At 35.7% G+C, this 26,007-nt stretch overlaps 2 protein-coding genes across 9 annotated transcripts in view; one reads left to right on the top strand and one right to left on the bottom strand.

Annotated features, from left to right (window-relative positions):
* esamb (endothelial cell adhesion molecule b) overlaps positions 1-7,343 on the top strand; it is a 90,805-nt gene extending 83,462 nt beyond the window's left edge. For all 8 annotated transcript variants that reach the window (XM_087284000.1, XM_087283999.1, XM_087284006.2 and 5 more), the window contains 3 exons: positions 2,688-2,810; positions 2,899-3,028; positions 5,421-7,343. In XM_087284000.1, coding sequence (XP_087140126.1) covers positions 2,688-2,810; positions 2,899-3,028; positions 5,421-5,907 — 740 coding nt within the window. In that variant the 3' untranslated portion in view covers positions 5,908-7,343. The remainder of the gene's footprint in view (positions 1-2,687; positions 2,811-2,898; positions 3,029-5,420) is intronic.
* Positions 7,344-12,401: 5,058 nt separating this feature from the next.
* Positions 12,402-24,919, bottom strand: acad8 (acyl-CoA dehydrogenase family, member 8). Its single transcript, NM_201155.1, is given in 11 exon segments — positions 12,402-12,826; positions 13,130-13,232; positions 14,900-15,052; positions 16,063-16,160; positions 16,507-16,642; positions 20,671-20,808; positions 20,887-20,963; positions 23,241-23,350; positions 23,611-23,780; positions 23,974-24,074; positions 24,778-24,919. Coding segments are annotated over 11 exon segments (1,257 nt in total). The 5' UTR covers positions 24,893-24,919; the 3' UTR covers positions 12,402-12,770.
* Between the last annotated feature and the right edge of the window lie 1,088 nt (positions 24,920-26,007).

The raw sequence follows: 26,007 nt of genomic DNA, 5'->3' as shown, positions 1-26,007 counted from the left end.
CAAAAATGTTCTGTGGACATATGTACATGTTATTATAGAAATATGGTGACTGTGAATCAATTCAGTGGGCGGGGAAACTGCACTCTAACATCACTTTGTAGTGGGCCTCAAAATCACTGGGATTTGGGTCCTATTTTAACGTCAGTATATTTTTAAAAAGAAAGTTGTTGGGTTTATATCACTCCAATATGATAGTTGACACTATACATACAGTTCTGTCCAAACAGCTTAAAAACTTTTTTTTTTTTTTGGAACTCCTGTGTGTTTTTTTTTTTTTTTTTTTTTTTTGTATTTGAAACTATTTAAATTGTTTTAATTATTTCATAATGTATCATTTCATTTTCAAATACATTTAATGCACTTTTAGTTTAGGTCAATCTTTCTTATTATATTTAAATAATTAGTATTTTCCACAAATTATATAGTTGTGTTTCGCCTTATAAAATCACACCTCTTCAAAAATTTCATTGGTAGAAAATCAAACTGAAGTAAAAGTAAATTAGTTGCCCAAAAAATTAATGCAATTAAATGTGTCTGTTCTAAATACTACTCAAAGTAATACGTTGGCCTTGTTAAAGTATTCGAGTAGTGATTAATTCGCTGTGAAAATTATTTAGCTTTATACCGTGCAAATTTAACATTTTTTGCTTTAAATCAGTTGCACTTTCATTTAAGGGTGTCGCAAAGTATAGATGAAATTATTTGCCATTCATAGACAATAACAATTTTTTTATTTAAATATGAAATTAATTTATTGGCGTCACAAAATAAGCTTGTCCAACACTGTATTTGAAAACGTTACATTCTGTAGTGCATTTAGTCATTATTTTGCAATTTCAGTCATCACAGTGCATCCTTCATCTTCTCAACAGTGACGTGTATGATTAAAGCCTGGTTTATACATCTGCATCAAGTGATTGGTGTGACCCACAGTGCATTCAATGCACGTAGCCATGCATTTATACTTCTGTGCACTGTTTGTGTTCCTCTGCAATAACACTTCAGAAACACTAGCTGGCAGTGTTTATGTTTCTCTGTGTCGAATTTCTTCACTGGTGTTTTGTTTTTTCTGAGCGCTACCTTAATGCACAAGTGGCTCAAACTTGCTCATTTTGGAGCAGGAATCGGCAGACGTGCAACAACTTTAATCATAAGGTAAACCAACACAATCTCACGGCAAATCGTAACTTTTTCATTTAGTGGCTAATTCGTATGAATTCGTACGATCTAATTCGTACAATTTAGTACGATTTGCTTATCCCCCAATGACGGTTGGGGTTAGGGGTGGGGTCAGGTGCCACGCCTCCTTTTTAAAATCGTACCATTTCGTACGACTGAACTCGTACGAATTCGTACGAATTAGCCACTAAACTGGCAAAACGTAAAATACTTACGTTTTCTCGTGAGATCAGGCTGGGTAAACACAAAACAACAATTTCCATCTAGAGCTCCTTCACAAGACTCCACAATTGTAAGCACTCGGGCTCTCGGTCCCGCCCACAATCGTCAGCGCTACCAAGATGACCAATCACAGAGCTGTGTTGTTGCGACGTGATGTTACATTTTTTGAAATGTGCACGTCTGCATTGCTGAGGGCCACTGTGAGGGCTCTGCGACCAAGCATAGGCTGTGCTGGAGCATACGCAGCTTGAAACAGAAGTATAAATCAGCCTTAACAGTGTCTTGCTCATTGCATGTAACACATTTGTGTCTTCTTGGACGGTTTTAATGCTTCCACTCTGAACATGTTTGCTGCATTCATAAAGCGTCCAAGTCTAAAGGTCTGTCTGATGCGATTTTTTTGATGCACGATTTGAGTCAAACAAAAAATAAATATATAAAGGTAACGACTGGGGGTTTAAAGAAAATTGCGGAATAAAAATACAGATGCTGTGCAGCACTAAAAATGTAAACAATTAAAACTGCACAATTTTCTAACTACTTAGTAAAGAAAAACCACATAATTACATTAATTTGAACATTTGTAATTAGTAATTAGTTACTTTACACAACTAAACATGCTAATAACACTTTCCTTGAGTGCCAAATCAGCATATTATTATGCTTTCTGAAAGATCACATGACTCTGAAGAATGGAGTAATCATGCAACATTTTCAGCTTTGAATCACAGGAATCATATTTAGTTTTAAAGGATGTTAAAACAAAAATGCTATATTATATTCTTATAATATTTCCTAATATTACAGCTTTTACTTTATTGTTTTGCAAGAGAAACAGTACAAATGCTCAAACATTAAACACTTAATGCATGTAGCATGTCTACTCATGTGTATATTGCATAAAACATTAATAAACATAGTAATTGTGCGAATTGTGTTTTTCCTAAAAGTCCTAATTCTAGATGAAACACCTACAGATGTAGAATCAAAAGTCCCCTGCACTTTAGTATCAGTCAAAACATAGATCTAGAATGGTGGAATTTATTGTAGGGACTTAATTCAGGGCTGCTCAACCCGGTTCCTGGAGATCTACCTTCCAGCAGATTTCAGTTGCAACCCATAACAAACACACCTGCCTGTAATTATCATGTGCTGCTTCAGGTGTTGTTCATCAGGGTTGGAGCTGAACTCTGTAGGAAGGCAGATCTCCAGGAAGAGGGTTGAGCACCCCTGACCTAATTGATGTTAACTGAAGACTATATCAATTCTGGATTCTGTTGTTCCAGATGAGAGGCAAGGAACCCTTCGGCTTAGCAACCTCACCAAAAGCATGTCCGGCAAATATGTTTGCCGTGCCAGTAACACAGCTGGAACAGACAGCTGCCATATCAATCTCGAGGTCTCCACACGTAAGTAACCCTCACAAAGGCTGATTTTATGTCAGAGGTTTCTGCATTCCCTATATTGGTCATTAATTTGTCCCTAATGTGACTGCAGCTAATAATGCATGGGTCATTGCTGGAGCCACGGTGGGATCAGTGGTGGGTCTGATGGCTCTGGTCTTATTCCTGATATTTATCCTGAGGAGAAACCGGGACACTGAGGAGGAGATGGCCAATGATATCAAGTGAGCACCTACCTTATATGTCATCATAAGCACCGATTCCACCTGGTATTAACATATTCAGTGGTACAGCCCAGTGGTACTATTTAAACCTGGTATTACCTTGTGTTCAAATGTGTTGTGTGTTTAAATTTTATTAAGACCCCTCCAACTTACATGCCACATCACCCTGCAGCCCAAGACTGGTTACTCCCTGAATCTAAGTATAGGGCTGAGCCTGGTCAGTACCTGGATGGGAGGCCACATGGGAAAAGTAGATTGCTGTTGGAAGTAGTGTTAGTGAAGCCAGCAGGGGGCACTCAACCTGTGGTCCGTGTGAGTCCTAAAGCCCCAGTATAGTGAAGGGGACAACATAGTGTTAGTGAGCCCCGTCTTTCGGATAAGACGTTAAAGCGATGTCCAGACTCTCTGTGGTCGTTAAAAATCCCATGACACTTCTCGTAAAGAGTAGGGGCGTAACTTCGATGTCCAGGCCAAATTCTCTTCATCGGCCCTTACCTATCAAGATCTCACAATCATCCCCATCCACCAATGGGGAACTTCTGGGAACTTTGGATGATTTAAATGGCAAAGGACCACCCACAATGCTGTCGATATGATTGACAGGTTAATCATCCAATCGTGCTTTGTTTTGTACCACGCCATGTTGAAGAGTGTATAAATGTCCACACAATTAGAGGTCGGTATGCAATAGTTCATCACTCATCCATGAAGGTCTTTAAAATTTTACAACGACTCAAATGCTAAATGATCAGCAAAATGCATAGGAAATCAGTAGGAAATCATGTGGACATAGTTCTGAATTTCAGTTGTTATTTTAGTGACACTTTTTATCCAATCATTTGGTTGAACGTGTTTAGCCAGTAATCACCTACACTAAAAAAAGACATTTGCTGCAAAATAGGCTGAAACAACACAATCCTTAGTCAACAACTTCATTGTTTTATGTTTAATCTACTTAAATTTGTAAAAAAAAAAAAAAAAAAAACTAATGTTAACTTAAGTTCTTCATGTTGTCCCGACACAAACTGATTATAAGGGGCATTTTTACAGTGTGTACTCTTGATTTGCTGTTAGAACACTGGATAATTGTCCAATAATTATCCAGTGTTCTAACAGTAAATCAATAGTATTAGGCAATGTTTACTGGCAGAACACGTTCAACTCAAGACTCAGGCAACCCTAGTGTGATCTGTCAAAAGGATGGGCAGTATTCAGACTTTGGTATAAAAGGCGCCTTTGAGCCGACAACAGAATAGTTTTTATGCCAGGACCACTTTACACAGAGAAAAGGAGTGGTTTAAAGGAGACTTCAGAATAAGGTTTGGAAGTGGTCTGTGCAAAAACTGGCTTCAGGAACAGTTTAGCTTCAAGCTGTAACAGCTTTGGCCAGAAAAAAATCCTAATATGCAGGACAGAAAGGCTGCATGTTTTCTTTTCAGCCTTTCTGAGCTGCGGAACAAGCCAGAAACCAAACTAAGTGAAGTTTATTTATAAACTTATTTTAAGAGGACCACGTGCGTATGACTGACCACAGCTGGTCCTGCATTAGCAATGCCGGATCTACCAATCAGATGATTCCTAACTCACTATAAATAACCAGAGTTTCTTACTTTAGTTATCTTCGTCATGAAGATTCCCCCATACAACCCCTCCTTATCCATGACAGGGCGGCACATCAGTCCAGTGGTTAGAAAAAAAAAAAACAAGTTCTTACTTGGCCAGTAGACGTTTCTGTGTGTTAACATGTTCTCCCTGTGCCCGCATGGGTTTTCCCCCCCGAGTTCTCCAGTTTCCTCCCACAGTCCAAAACATGTGACATAAGTGAATTAACCCAACCAAATTAGAACCATTGATGAGCTCTTAATCAGCTATTCCCAATTGCCATTAGCCATATAATAATGGGGGAGTTCTCAAGACCTACCTGAGCTCAAACTCCCCTCCCGCCTTACAAACGGGAGGGAATGCCAGGCTAGAGGATACTATGAGCTCAGGGCTCTCTCCCGGGACAACATGCCAAACACGCTTTAGAATCAATCATCAGCTAAGTGTGATCTCTTGAAATGCAATAAAGGCGAACATTTCATCCATTTTCCAAAAGTATTTTTATTTTCAATTTAAATTTCATTTGCAGACAATTGTGTGAAACATACAGTAAGTGACTAATGCTGAATATTAGTTTTGGTTATTGTAAAGGAAAATGATGTTTGAAACTGTTTGCGAAATAAATGTGCTGTAAAAGGATAGTTGTTGAAGATCAATGAAAAGCTTGACTGTACACATCCATATTTCAGTCACCACTTGTACCAGTAAGCAATTTAAGATCATATTGTCCAACGGAATCTTCCAATTTTAAACGGAGTGTTCATTACAGTATCTTTTTCCTTTGCTTTAGGGAAGACGCCCAGGCCCCAAAACGTGTTTCCTGGGCAAAAAGTGGCACAGGCTCAGACATCATTTCAAAGAATGGCACACTGTCCTCCATAGCCACCAGCCCTCCTGTACGGGACCCTAACCATCCTCTGCAAAATAACCATTACCCATTCCCCCCTGGTGCTTCGGATACAGCCTCCATTCTCACCACCTCTGGCAGTACAACCACCTACCGCCTCCGCCCAGGGGAGCCCAACCCGCTGCACGGCTTGCCTGGATATAATGCCAGCAGCACACCAAATCACACACATCGCCACCATCACCACCACCACCGCCATCACAATCCCGGAGGAATCAACCCAAATGGTTCCTCAACATTAAGGACTGAGGGGCCACAGCCACAGGCTCCGCGCCCCCTAAACATGCCTATAAACAATGCCACTCTGTCCCGCATGGGAGCAGTGCCAGTCATGGTGCCCACCCAAAACCATGCCGGGTCACTTGTGTAGCTTCCCTCGAGTCAAACAATGTGCTAAAGACTATATATCCTTTTAGAAAGGGTTTTGACAGGGAAAGGTTTTTTTTAGGTAAGATCGCAATCAGTCATGTTTTGTTTGTTTATAAGTGTAATGTTTTCTTTTTTTACTGAATTGCATTTGTTTTTTTATGCCTAAAAACTCTTTAATCATCTTTTCAAACTGTTTCACTAACCAAGAACAGTATTTTATTTTGCCAGTTTAACAGGGTGTTATACATTTACAATCCCAATTGCTGATGTCACTGATGATGTTGCTCTGTTTGTTTATGGCTTTACATTTATTCAGATCCCTTTTATGGGAATTTACACTGTGTAGGTAGTTGCAACACTATATTAATGCTTTGAAGGAATTGCATTATGAAGCCAAGATGGTGTGGAAGGACATCACAATGTACTGTAGCGTGACTCTGCATTGTGTGAGATCATGAGCGGGAAGCTATAAAGCAATCCTGAACAAAACGAAGCTTCTGTACCTTTGGCAAGTGCACTTTGTGAATTGTGTTTGTTTCCCTATAACAGTTGCACAAGTACTAAATCACAATGTTTAGGGGGTTGACCCAGATGTGATAAAAGAACTGCATTAGGCCACAGATCCTGCTCTCCAGGTTATCAAGGAGATGGCTAGAACCATTGACCATTCTGTGGTAGCCCAGGAAAGACATCTATGATTAAAGGCTTCAGGCAGCAAAGAAATAATCTTCCCTCAGTAAAGTTCTGGCTCCAGTGGTGTCAGGCTTTTGACTCTTCTGAGAGCAAACAGTCCATACCTCACCATATGGTGGCCACTTTCCTTCAGTGCCCTCAGAGGCTCGTCCTAGGTAGCATACTTCATGCCAAGACAGAGGCTCTAGGACAGGGATGTCAAACTCAATTTCTGGAGGGCCGCAGCCCTGCAGTTTAGTTCCAACCCTAATTAAACACACCTGATCAAACTAATTGAGTCATTCAGGCTTGTTTGAAACCTACAGGTAAATGTGTTGGAGCAGGGTTAGCACTAAACTGTGCAGGGCTGCGGCCGTCCAAGAATTAAGTTTGACATCTCTGATCTAGGAATTACAGTTTTTTTCAGTTGCTTTGGTGCATTTCTCACAACACTATTTACATTTGCACAACAGGTCATGCATTTCTCAAAACAATTAGTCATTTGTGCACATCCTAGTAGCAGTTTCTCATTCCTTTCAGCAAATTGCAAATGCTTTTGGACATGCATCAATTGCTTTCATGCAACTCTCTGTTATTTATAACATTATCATTTGCTTTTGTCATGTCAGTCAAAATGAACTAAACTTGTGAATCCTGAATAGTCATTCCATATAAAACTAATAGTCCTCATTTCGTTACTTGAGTCATCACATACAAAAATGTTAAACTAGTTGTCAAAATCTTGCAGGCTAATTTTATTAAAAATAATTTACATCTTTATTTTACTGAAAATGTCTTCTAAATTGAACAGTTTCATGAATGATTTACAGACCTGTGTATGTAAGTTGGTTCAGTTCCAATATGTTCTGCAATATTGTTTACAGTTATTGTTTACAGTTGTGCACAACTCTACCCAAAGAAAGTTTATGTTTGTTGTAAATAAGGGTGTATTTATTCTTCTGCACAATGCTGTGAAAAAATTCAAATTGTAAAGAGCAAATGCAGAAAAAATGTGAAACATACATTTTCAGTGTCTTGTACTCAGATACACTCACTCAATGCAGTGATGTCTAACTTTACTGTAGTTTTCAATTGGCTGTTCTAATAATATATAGTACTATCTTGAGCATTTTCAGGAAGTTTCACCAAAATATGACTTTTTTTGCATTGAAAAAATGTACAGAGTAAACTGACAAAATGAAAACATGACAAAGCCATTTGACTATCTTGTTCATAAACATTGGTGTCAGGACTTTTAATTTTGATAATACTGATGCTTTGATTGACATGAATACTTGCTTTTGAGGTATAAACTATCCATTTTGAGCACGTGACGCGCTTTTGCAGGTTATCAGCTAGGTTTTGCAGTTTGTACCAATTGTTTTGAGAAATGCATTAACTGTTTTGCAGAAATGTACTGGTGTTGTGAGAAACGCACCAAAGCGACTGAGAAAAACTGTAAGACCCCACCCAGAAGTTTTAGAGCTCATTTAGGTGAGGTGGCACTTAAAACTTTCTGCCTAACTGCTCTGCTCTGTTTACTGGGACTAGGTCAGCTGCTAGTCTGTTTGTGATTGCCAAATTAAGGTTCTCAGATGTATTATCTCTCCCCGATAGCTCTTCTTGTGACAGTCCCATCAGGAGGAACATTCTGTTAGTTTCTAAGGGTGCCCAATTCATAAACTCTAGTCTTTCAATTGAGGTTGTTCAGAACATACTCCTCTCTATAGCTCCCACCATGAAGAAATGATATACTACAGGATGAACATTTTTAATTTCTTAATGGAGGTGATCATCACTTCAACCAAGTTTTTCAAGGTTATTACCATTCATTCTATTCACTGAGTAATAAGTCCATAGGCAGAACCTTTTATTAAGTGGCTTCCCTTGTGGCACCTTAATGCTGAGGCCTGCTAGCTTGTTGAAAGTTCAGGTATCAGGTACCAGGTATCTAGCCACAGTCCCAAATGGTCTTTCGGTGGCTCTTTTTGAACAATTACAGTCAGTTGAATAAAAGTTTCTTACTCTCAAGTCTATCTTCTTACTCTCGAGAGAGTGAGGGACCTACATGTCCTGGAAACCAAGACCCCTTATTCTGACTATGCACTTGGTATGGTAAAAGCCTTTCAGTACCCTAGAGCAGTTATGAGAAATCTTAAGCAAATGGATAGTTGAGCCTATGTCAGTTTACTTATGAGGCCTATTGACAACAGTCACCTTTGGCTTTTAGAACACACTATACAAGGAGTTTGGCAGCTTCTGAAGCTCTTCTGTCAGGTGTGTCCTTGCAAGAAGTATGTGACCCTGGGCTACCCCATACACATTCTTATGATTTTACCAACTGGACCTGAACTCTGGAGTTCCAGGTGTTTATGTGTAACTGTGACTCCAATTCACACTAAACAGGCATTGGTTAGTACAGTGGAATGGCTTTTTTGATTTCATAAAGGAGTAGCAATTTCTGACGCAGTACAAGCTCCCTTAAAAGGGATTGTCTCTGGTTACATTTGTAAACCGTGGTTCCCTGAGAGTGAATGAGATGCCCTGACATACTACCTGCCAGCCTGTGATTGACTTACTTCAGGCCAATCAGAAGCTGACATTCTTTGGTTCTGGCATGTTTTATAGCTTCCGGGTCAACATACTTTGTTACATTGTGATGTTCAGCCACACTATTGAACTGATTTGATGCATGCTTCATGACGCAATCACACAAGGTGTTCCCATAGCATTGCAACTACCAATGCAGAATCTCATTGGCTCTCAGGGAAACGTTAGGTAACCTGAGATGTTAGGTTGTCGTTTGGTTCATTTTATGACAACAGTTCATAAATCTTTAGCATCAGCTGTTCTTCTGCCTCTTGTGCCTCCATTTCTCTCAGGAGTTTCCTCATTTTCTGTCAAGAAGTTGACAGGTTTCTGAAGCAGAGCAATTTTATTTTATTTTATGATTGTTCAGAGGAATTTACAGATTCAATGAGAGAAAAGGGACAACTAAAATAAACAAGAAAATGCCCATGAATATGCCGTCTTAAAACGTTTTATGATGTGGATGTAAAACAAAAAAAATGCCAGAAACTGCCATGCTTGTTCAATGGAGCAGGAAGGGCCCTTAATTTATGAAAGATTTGTTACATGGAAGTGTACGTTTATTCATTCACATCGTCATGGTAACGTAAGAAAAACTAGCCTTGTGGTTTAAAGACTTGAATATTGGGAGCAATGTTATATCATTTTTGATAGTTTTATATTTGTTTTAATGCTGAATGTTATTATCTGTTCAGTGAATAATGCTGTTGAAGATAGCTACTCTGTTATTAGGCTTTTCCACACATTTTATTTTAAAATTGCATCATGTAGAGTAAAAAATGTCATGTCTGTCCACATTATGGAAGCAGAGACGTGAGAAAAAGGCTTTGGGTGGAATATGCCTCCGCGAGGTAGTGTTCAAGTGTTCTAGTACTTGTTTTGACTGCTTACTTTAATATTTCCTATACACAATTGCATTGTAAAACGTGTTCAGAACTTTTATTTTATAATACAGTGGATTAAAGAGTTAATCTATCACACTTCTTTGATGTGGTACCTGATTGACCTGATTGTAACAAAGTGTACTGACAACCATTATCTTAAAATTTACAACCAAACACTTTATTTTGACTGCTACATTGTTTCTTGCTTTCATTTTTAACTTGCCTGTAACTCCAAGAAAACTAAAATTCCTTCAGATATTTGATCCCAACTAGTACTTAACAATTAAGGCTTTAACATTTAGATTACCATCTTGCTATATGCATTCAAGAGGTCTTGGGTTGAGATCTCGGACGAGTCCCCAACTACAAAAATAAGTTGTTGATGTTTCTTTTTTGACTTCTCTGTAACACCAGGGCGACGCAGTGGCGCAGTAGGTAGTGCTGTCTGCTACATTGTTTCTTTCTTTCATTTTTAACTTGCCAGTAACTCCAAGAAAACTAAAATTCCTTCAGATGTTTAATCCCAACTAGTACTTTAAATTTATGAGAAAAAAAACACTATTAGGGCTGAAACATTTAGTTTACTATCCTGCTATATGCATTCAAGAGGCCTGGGGTTGAGATCCCGGACGAGCCCCCAACTACAAAAATTAGTTGTTAATCTTTCTTCCTTTCTTTTTTAACTTATCTGTAACACCAGGGCGACGCAGTGACGCAGTAGGTAGTGTTGTCGCCTCACAGCAAGAAGGTCACTGGTTTGAGTCTCGGTGTTTCTGTGTAGAGTTTGCATGTTCTCCCTGCGTTCTCGTGGGTTTCCTCCGGGTGCTCCGGTTTCCCCCACAGTCCAAAGACATGCAGTACAGGTGAATCGAGTAGGCTAAATTTATCATAGTGTATGAGTGAAAGAGTGTATGTGGATGTTTCCCAGAGATGGGAGGCAGCTGAAAGGGCATCCGCTGCGCAAAAACGTGCTGGATAAGTTGGGGGTTCATTCCGCTGTGGCAATCCCCGATAAAGAAACTAAGCTGAAAAGATAATGAATAAATGAATGTAACACCTGGAAAACTAAAATTCATTCAGATGTTTGATCCCAATTAGTAATTTAAATTTACTACAAAAAACACTGTTATGGCTGCTACATTTAGTTTACTATCTTGCTATGTGCATTCAAGAGGCCTTGGGTTAAGATCCCGGACGAGCCCCCAACTACAAAAATAAGTTGTTGACATTTCTTTTTTCTTTTTTGACTTACCTGTCTCTCCAAGAAAACAAAAATTTCATCTGATGTTTGACCCCAACTAGTACTTTAAATTTATGAGAAACAAAACACTATTATGGCTGCAACATTTAGATGACCATCTTACTATATGCATTCAAAAGGACTTAGATTGAGATTCCGGACAAGCCCCCAACTACCAACATAAGTTGTTGGCATTTCTTTTTTTCATTTTTAATTTATCTGTAACAACAAGAAAACTAAAATTCATTCAGATGTTTGATCTCAACTAGAACTTTAATTTATGAAAAACCAAAAAAACCCTATAATGGCTGCACATTTAGTTTACTGTCCTGCTATATGCATCCAAGAGGCCTTTGGTTGAGATCCTAGAAGAGCCCGCGATTTTTATTACTGTGATAACGATAATACTAAAGGAAGCAAGGATTTCTATTGAAGTTACAACTTACAACGAGTACCTTAAATATTAAGAGTAAGCATTTTATTTTCTATTTTTCATATTGTATTGTTTTATATACAAGAGACCTAGAGTTGTGAACCTGTATGAACTCCCTATTTATTTTCTTGTGAACATGTATGGAGCCAAAACCCCTTCAAGAGTAAGTATACAATTAATAATCTTTTTCGAAACCAGTATCTGTATCCGTGTATCCTTAAATTCAAGGTTTATTTTGTTGCATCCAGTTAGTGCTGTTTTGTGCCACATGGCATAAAGATATGGCTGCTACTTGTGTAAACATGATGTTCAGGCATTTAAAAAAACAGTTGTAACTTCAAACCTAACCTGTAATTATTGCGATACAAACGAAATATCATTAGACAGTACACATTCGTATTGACAAGACATTTTTTGCATGATTTTCATGCAAAACCCAAACATCCTTTATGCAAAGTTTCATCAAAATATATTTATTTTATTATTTTGCAGGGTGAACAAGACAGTTAGAAGCCACAACAGCTATTTAAGAATTAAAGAATAACACGAGGATCAGATTTACAAAGCCATGCTTGATCTTCAGTGCTGTGAAAATGATCTGACAATGAGAGCTGTCTGTAGTGAAAAGTAAGTGCTGAATGCTGTATTAATCTGCAAGTACACAAACGAGTGAAATATGGAACTTACTAATTTATTGAACTTTAATCCAGTCTTTCAGTAACTTAGCATCATAGCCATTGCTTCTCTTTACTTATCGTCTTGTAACATCCCAGAATTTATACCCCACCCCAAACTAAATTCCTCACTGTGCTATTAGAATATCACCACACAGTAACCTAGATTTACTAATGTAAAAGTTTAAGGCATAAACGTTCTGAAGATATACATAAAAACATAGTTGATGGCTCATGGACAAAGTCAACAGACACAGGAGTGTGGAAGATCAGTAATCTCTACAGTCACATCATGAGGGAGATAACAGGCACCTGACCTCATATCTGTGCTTTTAGACAACGACGGCACAAACACTTTTACTCCATTCAGCATCAGGACTCAGTGAGCAAACTTCTCGCGATGATCATCCTCATCACTTCATTTGTTCCTAATTAAAAGACAATACATTATGGTAAATAAAAAGAAATGCAACTTACCAAATCCAGAAGACAACTATAATAAAATTGTTTTACTATATTAATATGCAGTCATGATGTTTTAACATGGATTTATTCAATATTAATTATTGTAAATATTACATGCATATTATTAGACATTACAGCAGTCATACAGTATATTTCGGGGTGTGTGTGTGTGTGCGTGTGTGTGTGTGTGTGCGTGTGTGTGTATGTGTGTGTTTGTAAACAAACAAACAAACAAACAAACTAACAAACAAACAAACATTCATTACCCTCCAATATCTGATGTACTCTAATGTCTCTGACGTACTGCTGCACTGCATAGTCCTTAAGGTATCCATAACCTCCATGAATCTGTAAAGCCTGGTTACATATCTGAAAGAGAGAAAAAAAAAACTTAAAGTACTGTTCAAAAATGATCACTTATACTATAAAAAAATTATATTATGAAATATTATTGGATTAAATTTTTTTATTTACTTATAATACATTTAAAAACTTATTTTAAAATGTATTCCTGTGATAGTATAAAAGCTGAATTTGTAGCATCGTTCATCAGAAATCATTTTAATACGCTGGTTTGGTGCCCAAGATATATTATCTTTCTAAAACTATGTATGTATATAATTTTATTTATTGTTTCTTTAAGAAAGGAAACAGAAATTAATTTATACTTTCATTCAAAAAAACTTCGAGATCAACTTCATGTTCTAATATTCAAGAAATCTCTACTCTTGCTTGTGTGACATTTGTTAAATATGTTAGAAACACACAGTGGGTGCGAAAAGTATTCAGACCCCCTTAAACTCGTCATTCTTTGTTATATTGTAACCATTTGCTAAAATCATTCAATTATTTTTTTGCTCAATGTACACACAGCACTCCATAATGACAGAAAAACACAGAATTGTTAACGTTTTTGCGATATAAATAAATATTTCTGGTGTAACGGATCACAAATTTCACGGTTTGGTTCACATAATGTTTTTTTTTTAAGTCACGGATCGGACCATTTGCTTTCCCTTTATTACAAAAACCGCACTGCAGGACAATTTTGGTTTTAACAAACAGAACTTAGAAGCTGTAATTTAAAAAAATAAAAATAAAGAAATAATCAGCTGAATAAAAATAAGTTGTAAAACATTCAGTCCAATGAAAAATTCACTGTTACTACTACTGTTGCTTTGAACACTAAATGCACAAATCTAACATTATCATTTGTACAAATCATATTTATTTTTAGTCTCGTTTTTAATTAGTGATTCAGTTATTCACTTGTAAAACGTCATGTTTCATTGCTAGATGTGTCAACTTTGAAGAATTATTCAGTTGCATATTTTTGATGGCTGGTTGTCGCCACCTATTGGTTACATAGTCTAATTGCTTTCCACAACTTTCATTTTTGAGCATATGATGATGATTTTAATCTTTACCATAAACATCAGTGGATTTTTCCAGATTATAAACTGTTATCCCAGTACTTCTGTGTTATTTGACTGTTTGTAATAGAACTCAAAAGACTAAAGATTGAATCTCTTTCTTGATTTTTGCGTTTTTCAAACACAGATTTAAATGCAGCGATTTGAAGGATTAATAAACATATGCAGATCACCATTATTTATAATTTATGTTGTGTGGGAGTCGAGATCCCGATCTTTTAATGATTGATCGTGCAGTTTACACTGAATGCATTGATGCAGGCTTAACTAGTGACAGAAAACACTTTTAATAACCTAAGAAACCCACCACATCCCAAATAACCTACTTCTTCTGTCATCATTGTGTTTTACAAGAAATCCTAAATGCTTTCAAACATGTGATTTGAATGACGTGAGAGGCGATTGAATTATAGTCACTCTAATTTGCATTCTAATACACTTGAAGTCCGAGAGAGTGCCATACAAAATAACGCCAGCATACACAACTTCTGAACAGTCGTATATTTATGCATTTATGCTACAACATCACAAATCACCCAGATAAAATGTCACAGGAGGGATAGGTGAGTGAGTGTGTGAGTGTGTGTGTGTGTGTGTACTTACTGAAAAACATTCATCTGTCACAAAGAGCTTGGCCATTGAGCAGAGCGAGACGGCGTCCGGTCGCCCATCCTGCAGAGCCAAGGCCGCTTGACGCACAAGCAAACGAGACGCAACCAGTTTAGTGGCCATTTCAGCCAGCTTAAACTGCAGGAACTAAACACACACACACACACACACAGGTTTGTTATTTCAAAATGCAGACCAAAAATAACGGCATAATATGTACTGTAATTCTCACCACTAGAGGGCACATATTCACAACAAACAAATGTGTAGTTTGATAATTGATTCTCTCCCAAAAATGACAATCCTGGACATTGTTTACTCACCACTTTTTCCAAACCTAACTGAGTTTCTTTCTTTTGTTGAACACAAATGATGATATTTGAAGGAATGTTTGAAACCTGAAGCCATTAACTTAAATGGTAATTTTTACCTACTATGGCTGCTTTTTTTCTCCAACATTCTTCAAAATATCTACTTTATGTTTCATAGTCGCAAGAAATTCTAGGTTTAGAATAGGCATAGGCCGGGATAAGATTCTGAAAGTATGATAACCTTGGATAAAAATTATCCCTGTTTCACGGTATTGTGATCACTGCTCTAAAATATTTTCTTTTTAAACTCAGAGTAAAAAAAAAAAAAACTTTTTCCCCTTTTGAACACAATAAATTTTATTTTGAGAAACATTATTTTGGAGCAGTAAACATGTCAGGCTTAAAGAATTATTGACTTTTGCTCTCTTCATTTGTTTCAAAAACAGATTTTTTACTATTTAAACCGTAACTATTCAAAGATACTGTTGTCCTTAAAAAAAAAAGAAAGGAAAAGAAAAACGTAAAAAAAATAAAAAGAAATCATACTCACACCTCAGGAACAGTTTTGCTGAAAATTTGAGTTTTAAAACCTTATAAAGTGTATTTAATGACACATTACATTAAAACCTTGATTTTTCTAAACCGCAGCATACCTTAAAAATGGTTAACTTCCCATGCCTAGTTTAGAACCACTTGAGGGTGTGTTAATGCTGACAGAATGTTCATTTTTGGGTAAACTAAGCCTTAAATTGTCAATCCATTTAGATTTAATGCAAAGAACTGAAATTGAGTAATGTTTAATAAAACGTGTAAACATAAACATTTAAATGTGACCTAGACATGTACCTGACTGTTCGCTAGTGTTTCTCCAAACTGTTTCCGCACACACATGTGATCTCGAGCTAGAAGCACAGATGCATGAGCTGCTCCAAGAGAACAAGATGCTGTGACACAAGAAAAAAAAAAAGGGTTCACAAAAATGTACAATTCTGTTATCATTTACTCCGTTCCAAAACCTGTACAAGTTCTTCCGATGAACACTAAAGAAAACATTTAGAAGAATGTTAGAAAGTGTTTTTTCCCCAATTGTGGATGTCAATGGTTACCAGTTTTCCAACATTCTTTAAAATATCAGTTTTTTAAGTTCCACAGATAAAAAAAAAAAAAAAAAACACACCAGCAACCACCAGAGGAAAATGTAATTTCTGCATGAACTGACTCTTTCAAATTAATCACAGACAAAGGCTTTCAATAAACAGGTTATTAAATCAAAGTTACAAAACTATTCACCAATATTGATTCTGCCTCCATTTAGGCCTTTCATGGCGATGCTAAAGCCCTGCCCCTCCGTCCCGAGCCGATTGGTCACAGGGACAGCACAGTCCTCAAATATCACGGCTCTGGTTGGCTGAGAGTTCCATCCTACCTGTAGAATTCAAATCAGAACGTAAAGCACGTCAGAGACAAAATAACTCAATCATGCCACCTGCTGGACACTCTGTAGCATTGTCTGACAGTCGTTCTAAAAAAATCCTACAGGCAGGGAAGGTGATTAGGTTCAACTTAATTTGGTGCTTTTGTTATTGTTAGCAAGTTAATGTAGTCAGCAAGTATTTATGTGTACATAAAATTGAAGTCAAAATTATTAGTCCCCCTGTGAAGTTTAATTTCATTTTAAATGTTTCCCAAATGATGTTTAACATAGAAAGTAATTTTTCACAGTATTTACTAGAATATTTTTTTCTTCTGGAGAAAGTGTTTGTTTCATTTCGGCTAGAATAAAAGCATGTTTTTAACTTTTTATATCACATTTTAAGGTCAATATTATTATTATATTATATTATATATTATAGAAATGTGTTGAAGATAATAATTCAGGAGGGCTAATAATTCTGACTTCAACAGTATGTCCTATACTAGCACATGCTGATCACATAGACAGGATATGTCATCAGATATTTTCATGTTAGTCTGAACTTTATTTTAAAAATGATGCCAGAAGTCAGAAGTCTTGCAAAATATAACACTGAAGGATCACGGCTGTGTTGGAAGTACATTCTATTGTATTGTATATATTATATAAACATTACTGAAAACATATTAATATACATGTTAAAATGTAAAACATGAAGCCAATTACAGCAGAAATTTAAACTCCCTCAGAATAATTTTTTCAGATTTTTACAGATAAGGAACTACATACAAGCCCATACGTCTTCATTGGATAGTACATCCCCTTCCATCCTTGACAAATGCCTAGATTGGTGTAAAGGTAGTAAAAAAACCATTATCAATAATTTATGAACAACTACTATCTGTTACTTCCCCCTCCACAAAATGTTTTAAGGAAGAGTGGGAGAAAGAATTGGGAGTGGAAATTTCAGAAGAAATGTGGCAATCAGGTTTGGAGGATATTAATAAACAATCTATTAATTCTAGACATTGTCTTATTCAATTTAAAATAATTCATAGGTTACATTATTCAAAGAAGAAATTACATAGAATTTTCCAAAATATTTCACCTCTTTGTGACAAATGTAATTCATCAGATGCGGATCTATCTCACAGTTTTATTTTTTGTTCTAAGATACAGAATTATTGGAATGAAATTTTTGATGTGCTTTCCGAAGTGTTGAAGTTGCAATTACAACCAGATCCAATGCTTGTAATTCTGGGATTCTCTGAACAAACACATTTGTTGTCAAATACACAACATAAAATGCTCTCATACTGCTTAACTACTGCCAAGAAGCTACTGCTACTATTTTGGGAAAAAAAAGGAATCCCCTACATGTAAACTGTGGCTTGGAGAAATTGCTTCTATGTTACATTTGGAGCGAATTAGATACTATTTGAAAAGAAAACTGGAACAATTTGACAAAATTTGGAATCCCTTTATCTGTTACCTTGAAAAAAACCTCTCATAATAATGCATCATTTCTGTAATGTTTTAACATGCTTTGTCATCATACTCTGTTTTTCAAACAGGTCTTTATAACAAGTTTGCTTGTTATGTGGGTGGGTGATTTTTATTTTTATTTTATTTATTTAATTTTTAATTTTCTCCTTTTAATTTTCCTTATTTGCTGTGCCTATGTTATATGTGGACAAAATATGTAAACAGAATTAATCTTGTCTTGAATCTGTCTTCATCAATAAAACTTATTTGACAAAAAAAAAAAAAGTAAAACATGTTAAAACACATTTTAATCAAACAACTTTTTTGTTTTTATAAAATGTATTTACATGAAAACAGCAAATGTTAAATTGATTTGATTTTTATTTACGTTCATTTAAAGTAACTTCAAGTATAACTGATTTCTCTCATAACCATAATCTGACATTATAATAACAAAAAGATACAAACAAAATTTTTAAAGAGAATTTTCCAATGTAATTGAATTAAGTCTTATTAATCTGTTATGTATTGTTTTAGTTAACTTGTTGTTTTAATTTTTTTAATAGTTGTTTTAATGTTTAATATGTTTATTGCTTTGTTTATTTTTATTATGCAAGAAAGAACATTACAAAGATACAACATGAACAAAGAGACAAATAGGTTACACAAATACAATTCCAGCAAATTAAACAAGTTTAAATGATTTACACCAAAAATGAGTTTTACATACAAAATCATTTCTTTTAAAATTAGTCTTTTAAAGAGTTCACCAATAAAACAAAATTCTGAAAATAAAAAAGTAAGGGTGTTTCTTTGAAAATGTACATTTATGGATGTAAAATTTAGCTGTCATCAGAATGTTCCGACTATAGTTGAGAAACTATGACGACATCTTGTAGGCTAATCGGCTGCTAGCATAAAAACTTGTTCCCTCGATTAAATCCCTATTGGATTTTCCCATAGGTTTTTCGAAGATTGCAAATAATAGGCTCTGTGTTCAAACACTGTTCATTACACTTACACGTTTAGTCCAGCCGGATAATCCTCACACGAAAATACAACTTTTGGCACTTTTGCATTTTAAAAGCAAACACAAGAATTGAAAAGCTAACATTAGGCTATAAACGAACTACAGCGCCTTCGAGGCGCTTGTCTGTGACGTCAGTGTCACCCTGCTACAGACAACTTTTCAAGCTTATTTTTAGAAATTGGTCCATGACAAAGAGTTAATCTCTCGGTTTATTATATTATAATCCACACTTTATATTACAAAAAAATAAATACACAAAAACACATATGTATAGACCTGCGTGCCTTTTGCATAGATTTTTACATGGGAAATACATTTTGCTTTGCTTTACGGTTGTTGTAAAAGTTTAAATGTGCCTACATAGTACTATCATAAGACATATTTAAATAGATGTATTGCTCGCGTACACACAGCTCACTTATAGTAACACACGACAGAATTAAGGCGTGAGGAACAAGTCTTTATGCATGCAAGTTCCATCATGGACATAGAACAACATTAAAAATTCATTTTTTTTTATCACGAAGTACAGCGAAAAGCAGCCCATACAGTCACATATGCTGTACATTTTAAGTAGTGTAAAAATTGTTGTTTACTTTTGCAGTTTACCATATTGATAGATAAATGTGTTCAGATGAAAAACAACAAAAAAAAAAAACGCTGAAAAATCAGTTGATCATGTTAAAATGACAGTTAATATGTGTGTATTTTTAAATTTATTTACACATTTGCATTACTGAGAGCAGGAAAGAGACAGACTGCACTGGTAAGCAGTCTCCCCATAATATCATTTAATTAAAATAAATGATCAACAAATTAATCTTTACAGTCTCTGGAAGTGAAGGCATTATCTACACACAATATGAATTCCCAATTAGAAAAATACTACAAACTATAAAATACTACTTATGAAAATACTTAAATCAGACAAATCCAAATGCCCAACACAAAGCGAGCTACATTCCAGAACAGATCAGCTTGATGACCTATAATGTCTCCAACGTTGCCTGTAGTCCCATTTAGCAACTTGACAGCAACCGTCTTTTCAAAGAAGCGTAACAGATTTTTAAAAAATCAAGATTGAGATGTATGTGATGCATTTTATTTCATAGATTAAAACGTGAAAGTATCTTAAAATTGTGTTAGCCACAAACCTTAATAAAGCGATTTAACCAAAATCCCCCCCCAAAAAAACCATTGACTTTGGGACGAGGGGACCGGAACTGCTAAAATGCTTACTCGCTTCCGGGGTTTTGCATACAAATTGATGTCATAGTTCCTCTATGCAGTCTGACTTGTTAATTAATTCTACTGTAACATTATGCATTTTCACTGTATTTGTTTTCTCAATTGTGAATGAGACATGAGGTAATCTGACTGTCTCTTGTATTTTGGTTTAAGCCTCAGTTTATGTGTTTTGGAGGAAACGTGGCTTTGTGATTATCCAGGAAGAACAGGACCTTTGGCTCTCAAACTTGCATGCAATTGCTAGAATTTTAATGTTAATACTGTAGATGCTGACTACCTTCTTCTCTTTTTTGCCAAAGCTGAGTCCAGGAGTTCCTTTCTCAACCACCAGACAGGAGATTCCCTTTGGCCCCTTCCCTCCTGTCCTGCACATCACCACATAAACATCTGTGTCTCCGCCTCCACTGATGAACGCCTGATGGGAAACAGTGAAAACTGCTGGGAGGCTGCATGCTGCATGCATTGTCTATGTCTCAATCATGTCTTTATGTACCTTGGAGCCGTTCAGAATATAATGGTCTCCTTTGAGCGTTGCGCTGGTTAGAAGTGAAGCAGCATCACTACCACTACCTGAGGGTAATGAATACAGCAAAACATTCCTTTTTAACATTAAAATACCTTATTTTACTATAGTAAAAATTATATATATATATACATTATTTCATGCAATATCGCTAAACCAAACGCTGGTGCTTCCTGATAACGCTACAGTATATACATTTTAAAATCGAAGTTAAAAACACATCTATATAAACAATATCACATGAGTAGCAAAGTGATATGGCTGTATAATGGCACTGGTGGAATGCATGTGATGCCTTAGTGACAATATACAGCCATATTGCACTGCTAAGAGTGACCGCAACATCGGGTATATAAAAAAGAAAATCAAACACGCGAGTCTAAAAACCCTTTTGTATGTGGAACTACTTTCTTCCACTATTCATTCACATCTGCAGCTGACGTCAGAAAAGCAGAAACTGTTGCACATACACCAACATCCCTTTAGAGCTAGTATTTGAATGATTTTCTAGCGTAATGTCTAAAGTGATAACAAAACAGGTGATTTTGCTGACATTTTAAGATTATGAGGCTGAACGGCATGAAATGCCATCTGTCTACAGAGATTTCTTAGTATTTGTCTGTTGCAATCGAGAGATCACAATAATTAACCCCGAAAAAGACAAAGCATTGCAAACACAACCAGATTACTATTGTGCTTGCGATACAACACTAAAACAATAAACACATGCGGGCATTTCTTCTTTCTTTCTTTTTTTTCCTGAACTAGTCTGCAGTAACGAAAACAGGAGATTTCATTAGAAACAGATGGTCAACCAGAAGGTAAATCAGGGTTATACAAAGATCTCACACTCAATACACTACAATTATATTGACTTAGAATGTCACTTACCTGTTTAGTAATGATTTGATCAGCTGTAGTTAGAAATTATTCTGTTTTTCTCTTCTAATCGCTTATTATGCGGTCTCTGTCACCATATTGTGAATAAACATCTAACGCCTTTGCTCAAAGACAGGCTAATGCCGACGCGATGTCACTCAGAATTTATAAATATTTTAAAATAGGCACTATCTTTATAAATAAACTGCACAGTTGCAATCTAAACAACTACATTTTCCACAAAAAGAAAACCCAAAAGTACATTATGTTGTCCAACAGCTGCAAAATTTGTCAAACTGTAGTGTGTCCTCTGCTTGTTGCTGTATGTGGGCGGAGTAATACACAAGGGTACCGCCTGATTCACACAGGGCTTCAGCATCAATGATTGACAGAGGGCGTGTCTAAAGTTGGGGCTTGCGCCATCATCATGGCAGCGTCAGCCATCGAAATTAATTAGCAATCAGCTACTGTCTGAGCTGGTGTATTTGCATACAGCGATCTGATTGGCTGATGCTTTTGTTGGTGCTTGAAAAGTTGAGAAAGTCCCAACTTCTGCAGCAAGCAACGCCACTGAAGCATCACTGACAGATCCACAATGCAGTTCGGCAACGCCTGACGTCACCCATTCAAGGTGAATGGGAAGCATTGATGGTGACATAGGGCGTAAAGTGGGGAAAGGCTAGATGAGTGCTGCTATTTGCAGAATATCACATAACTATAAGCCAATCAGATTCAAGAACTAGACATAACTGTTTGTATGTATTGTATGCATAAATACAGATATACAACACACACACACATGCGCTTTTAATTGCAAATAATTGTATGAGGATTTTTGCATTTATTTATTTCCCCCTCCTTTCTGTTTTTTTATAACCTTTGAACAGCACGGCCAACTAAAGTTGAATTAAATGTGCTCAATAAAGGAAGCTGAAGTTGATCTAAAAAGAGCATGCTGGCATATTGAAGATTATCCGGCATATTACCTTTTTCTTTTGGTGAAGTTTTGTACTTAAATTATAATTTTTTTAATCTGTAAAATAAAAAATAAAATAACAATAAAAAGGAGTTATAACATAAAGTGTAACATAAATATATGCAAATAAAAATAATAATAAAATAAAAAGATAAACATGAAGCTTTGAACGTTGTACTCAAAGATGTAAAGTGACACTTACAGTAAAACTGCAGTAGTAGTGTTAAAAATGTAGTTTCGACACCACAGGAAAAAAAAAAACTACATTTATTAAAATACTTTCAAATAGAAAACAGTTTTGGATTGAAGGAATATTTGCTTCTATATTACTTACAGTCAATTTTATTATACTTAACTATTGTTCATTTTTGTATCATTTTACTTTGAAATGTGCAGTTAACAGTTTGAGTTAACAGTGACACTGAAATATCCCACACAGGAACACAAAAAAATGGGATCCTGAACTCACCAGGTTCTGTGAGACAGTAGGAGGCAAACTTCTGCATAGAGCAGAGATCAGGACAGAACCTCTCCCTCTGCTCGTTGTTTCCGAATGTGTCAATCATCCAGGCACACATACTGTGACAACACAATCAATAATTACTTTGCAAAATACAAAGAACCATAAATGAAATGAAATGAGTTTACAAGCATGTGCCCCATAGGTAATCCATATAAATTACAACACAATGAAGACTATCTAAATATTCTTAAACCAAAAATCATTTTTTAAGCAAAACTTAAGGTCATGATTTAAGAAATAATATGCCAAAATTAAGTGAGTTTTTAATCTTATCTTAAATTGAAAACTTAAATGTATAAATTATGAGGGGACTCACTTGTGAATACTGACGTAAGCAGTCGTGCTGACACAACCTGTGGATAAAGCCTCAAATATGATAGAAGTGTCCAGACGAGACAGTCCAGACCCCCCGACATCAGGGTTCACGTAAATCCCACCAAAGCCCAGCTCGGCGGCTTTCCTCATGGCCTCCACAGGGAAGATTTCCTGCAAATATTATTATTATTAGCATTTGCATTTCCAAAACAGTTTAGGTCAAACTTAATTCGATAATAATCTGTCACAGGACCAACATACTTTCCTGCAAATATGAAGTGACTGAATGTACAGAACTTATTTCAGTGGTAGAAGCTGTGGGAATGCTATATAATAACAATAATCTTTCAGATGTTCAGGTTACCTTTTGGTCCCATTCTGCCATATGTGGTGCCATTTCATTGGCAGCAAAGTCAAATGCCACCTTCTGAAACTCTTTCTGTTCATCTGTAAGTCCTATAGAGGCTGTGGGAATAAATTGAGTATTTATATTAGTGGTTTATGTACTGGAAGCATCTGTTGAGGTGACAAATGAAAGATGAACCACAAGAAGATGACAAAAAAAAAACAAAAAAAAAAACTGTCTGATCAGAGCCAATCGACTGTGCGCCATACACACCCCCAAATATGATTGGCGGAGCTTGTTAACAGACAACCAATGGCGTTTGAGGAACCACGAACTTCAACTTTGTTACAGAAATTATGAATTTTTATAAATATTTGTTATCAATTTTGTACAAAGTAATGTACAATTTCATCAACTCTGAAACTCCAAAAAGGCACAGCTGACGTTCGATTAACAACAACTTAACTTAACAACAACTCTGTTTACTAAGGAGAAATGTATAATAAAAATTTTAATATGCAAGCCCAGTAAAATTAGATTTAGGACACTCTTTAAAAAAAATAAAACTTCCTATTTTTAAATCAGTAGGAACAAAATTTTAACCTGTATCTCTACAAACATTAGATCAAAAAAAAAAAAAAAAAAAACAGACCTAAATTTGACATTAGTATCGAATATGACATTAAATATATAGCATAACGTTAGTTATTAAAACAATATTATCTGACGCACATATCCAATCTAGCAGCCCTAAATGACTGACTGTCCTCATCTCTCAACAAATTGCTATGATTATCAGAGGCTTTCAAAAATTTGACTTACGATCAATGCAAGCTGCTATTCCTCGTCTATGCAAACTGTTAAATATTAAACTGCGTGGTCTGCCGATACTATTTGATCCCAATCGGACACCTCTTATGAGTGCCCTAGCCGCCATGTTGATTATGTGACGCGATGACTAACCACGGGGCTTGTAGGTAATGTAGTTCAAATACAGACTTGATTTGTAGTTCATCTTAAACAAGCCGGTATATGGCAAGCCGTTTTAACACTTTAACAAGCGCCCCTGGTTTATTTTACCTCAGTATTTTCAATAGAATTTCTGCGCTCACCTGCTGATTCTGACGGGGCTAGCAGTTACACAGTCTTTCATATCATTTTACGCTTAAACAACTAATGAATGTCTTAAGTCTATTTAACTGAATGTATTGTTACATTACACCAGATACTGTAAAAGGAACCTTATTAAATAAAAAATAGTCACATTAACCAGAAGTTTATCATTGGCTGAAATACACTAGCTGTAAATAGAGCCCATTACATTTCAAATTCAGTAGTTTTATAACAGGAACTGAATCTCAACTAGTAAGAAAAGTAATTCTTAATAATTGTATTTTCACTAGTTAAAAGTCACTCCCATTTTACATATCAGAAATACAATTATAAAGTTTTTTTTATTGTTAATCTAGTTCAAATGTCTGTTCTTAAAATCTACTATTGACATGATTTTAGTAGCAGTGTAAATAAGTGATATCAATAATTGATACTAGTTTAAAAGTAGATGGCTGATATCTGTAAATATTTTTCAACATAGCCTATTAGATACACAATAGCAAAAATGGACACAATGAAATTAATCTTTTTTTATCAAAAATAAAAAGAAATGACTAGCTTTTCCATGGTTGATTGAATGGCTAAAATTTAATTAATGTTATCAACAATTTAATTATCAACAACTGAATTTAAGTTATTAACAATTATTTTGATATAAACAATTACAATTTTGACATCAGCAATTACATTTGGACAAGAAAAAAAAATTGGTTGATCAATATTAATTTTGAATGACTTTTAAGTTGTGAAAATACAATTGAAATTGTTGTCATACAAATAACACAGTTCTAATGCAAATACCTTGTGGTTAGTTTAACTAAGCGAGGTTATTTCATATGGGAAGCAGTACTACAAGAAGACACACTTCCTTATGGAAATAAAAGATCTTTCATTGTTTGGAAGGTATAAACTTGTTTATTTTTTTATTAGGAAGTACCA

Source organism: Danio rerio, chromosome 15 (assembly GCF_052040795.2).
Source record: "Danio rerio strain M-AB ecotype USA chromosome 15, GRCz13ab, whole genome shotgun sequence".
Lineage (NCBI taxonomy): Eukaryota > Metazoa > Chordata > Actinopteri > Cypriniformes > Danionidae > Danio > Danio rerio.
The sequence above is the reverse complement of the archived record's forward strand: the minus strand, read 5'-3'. Positions and strand labels throughout refer to the sequence as shown.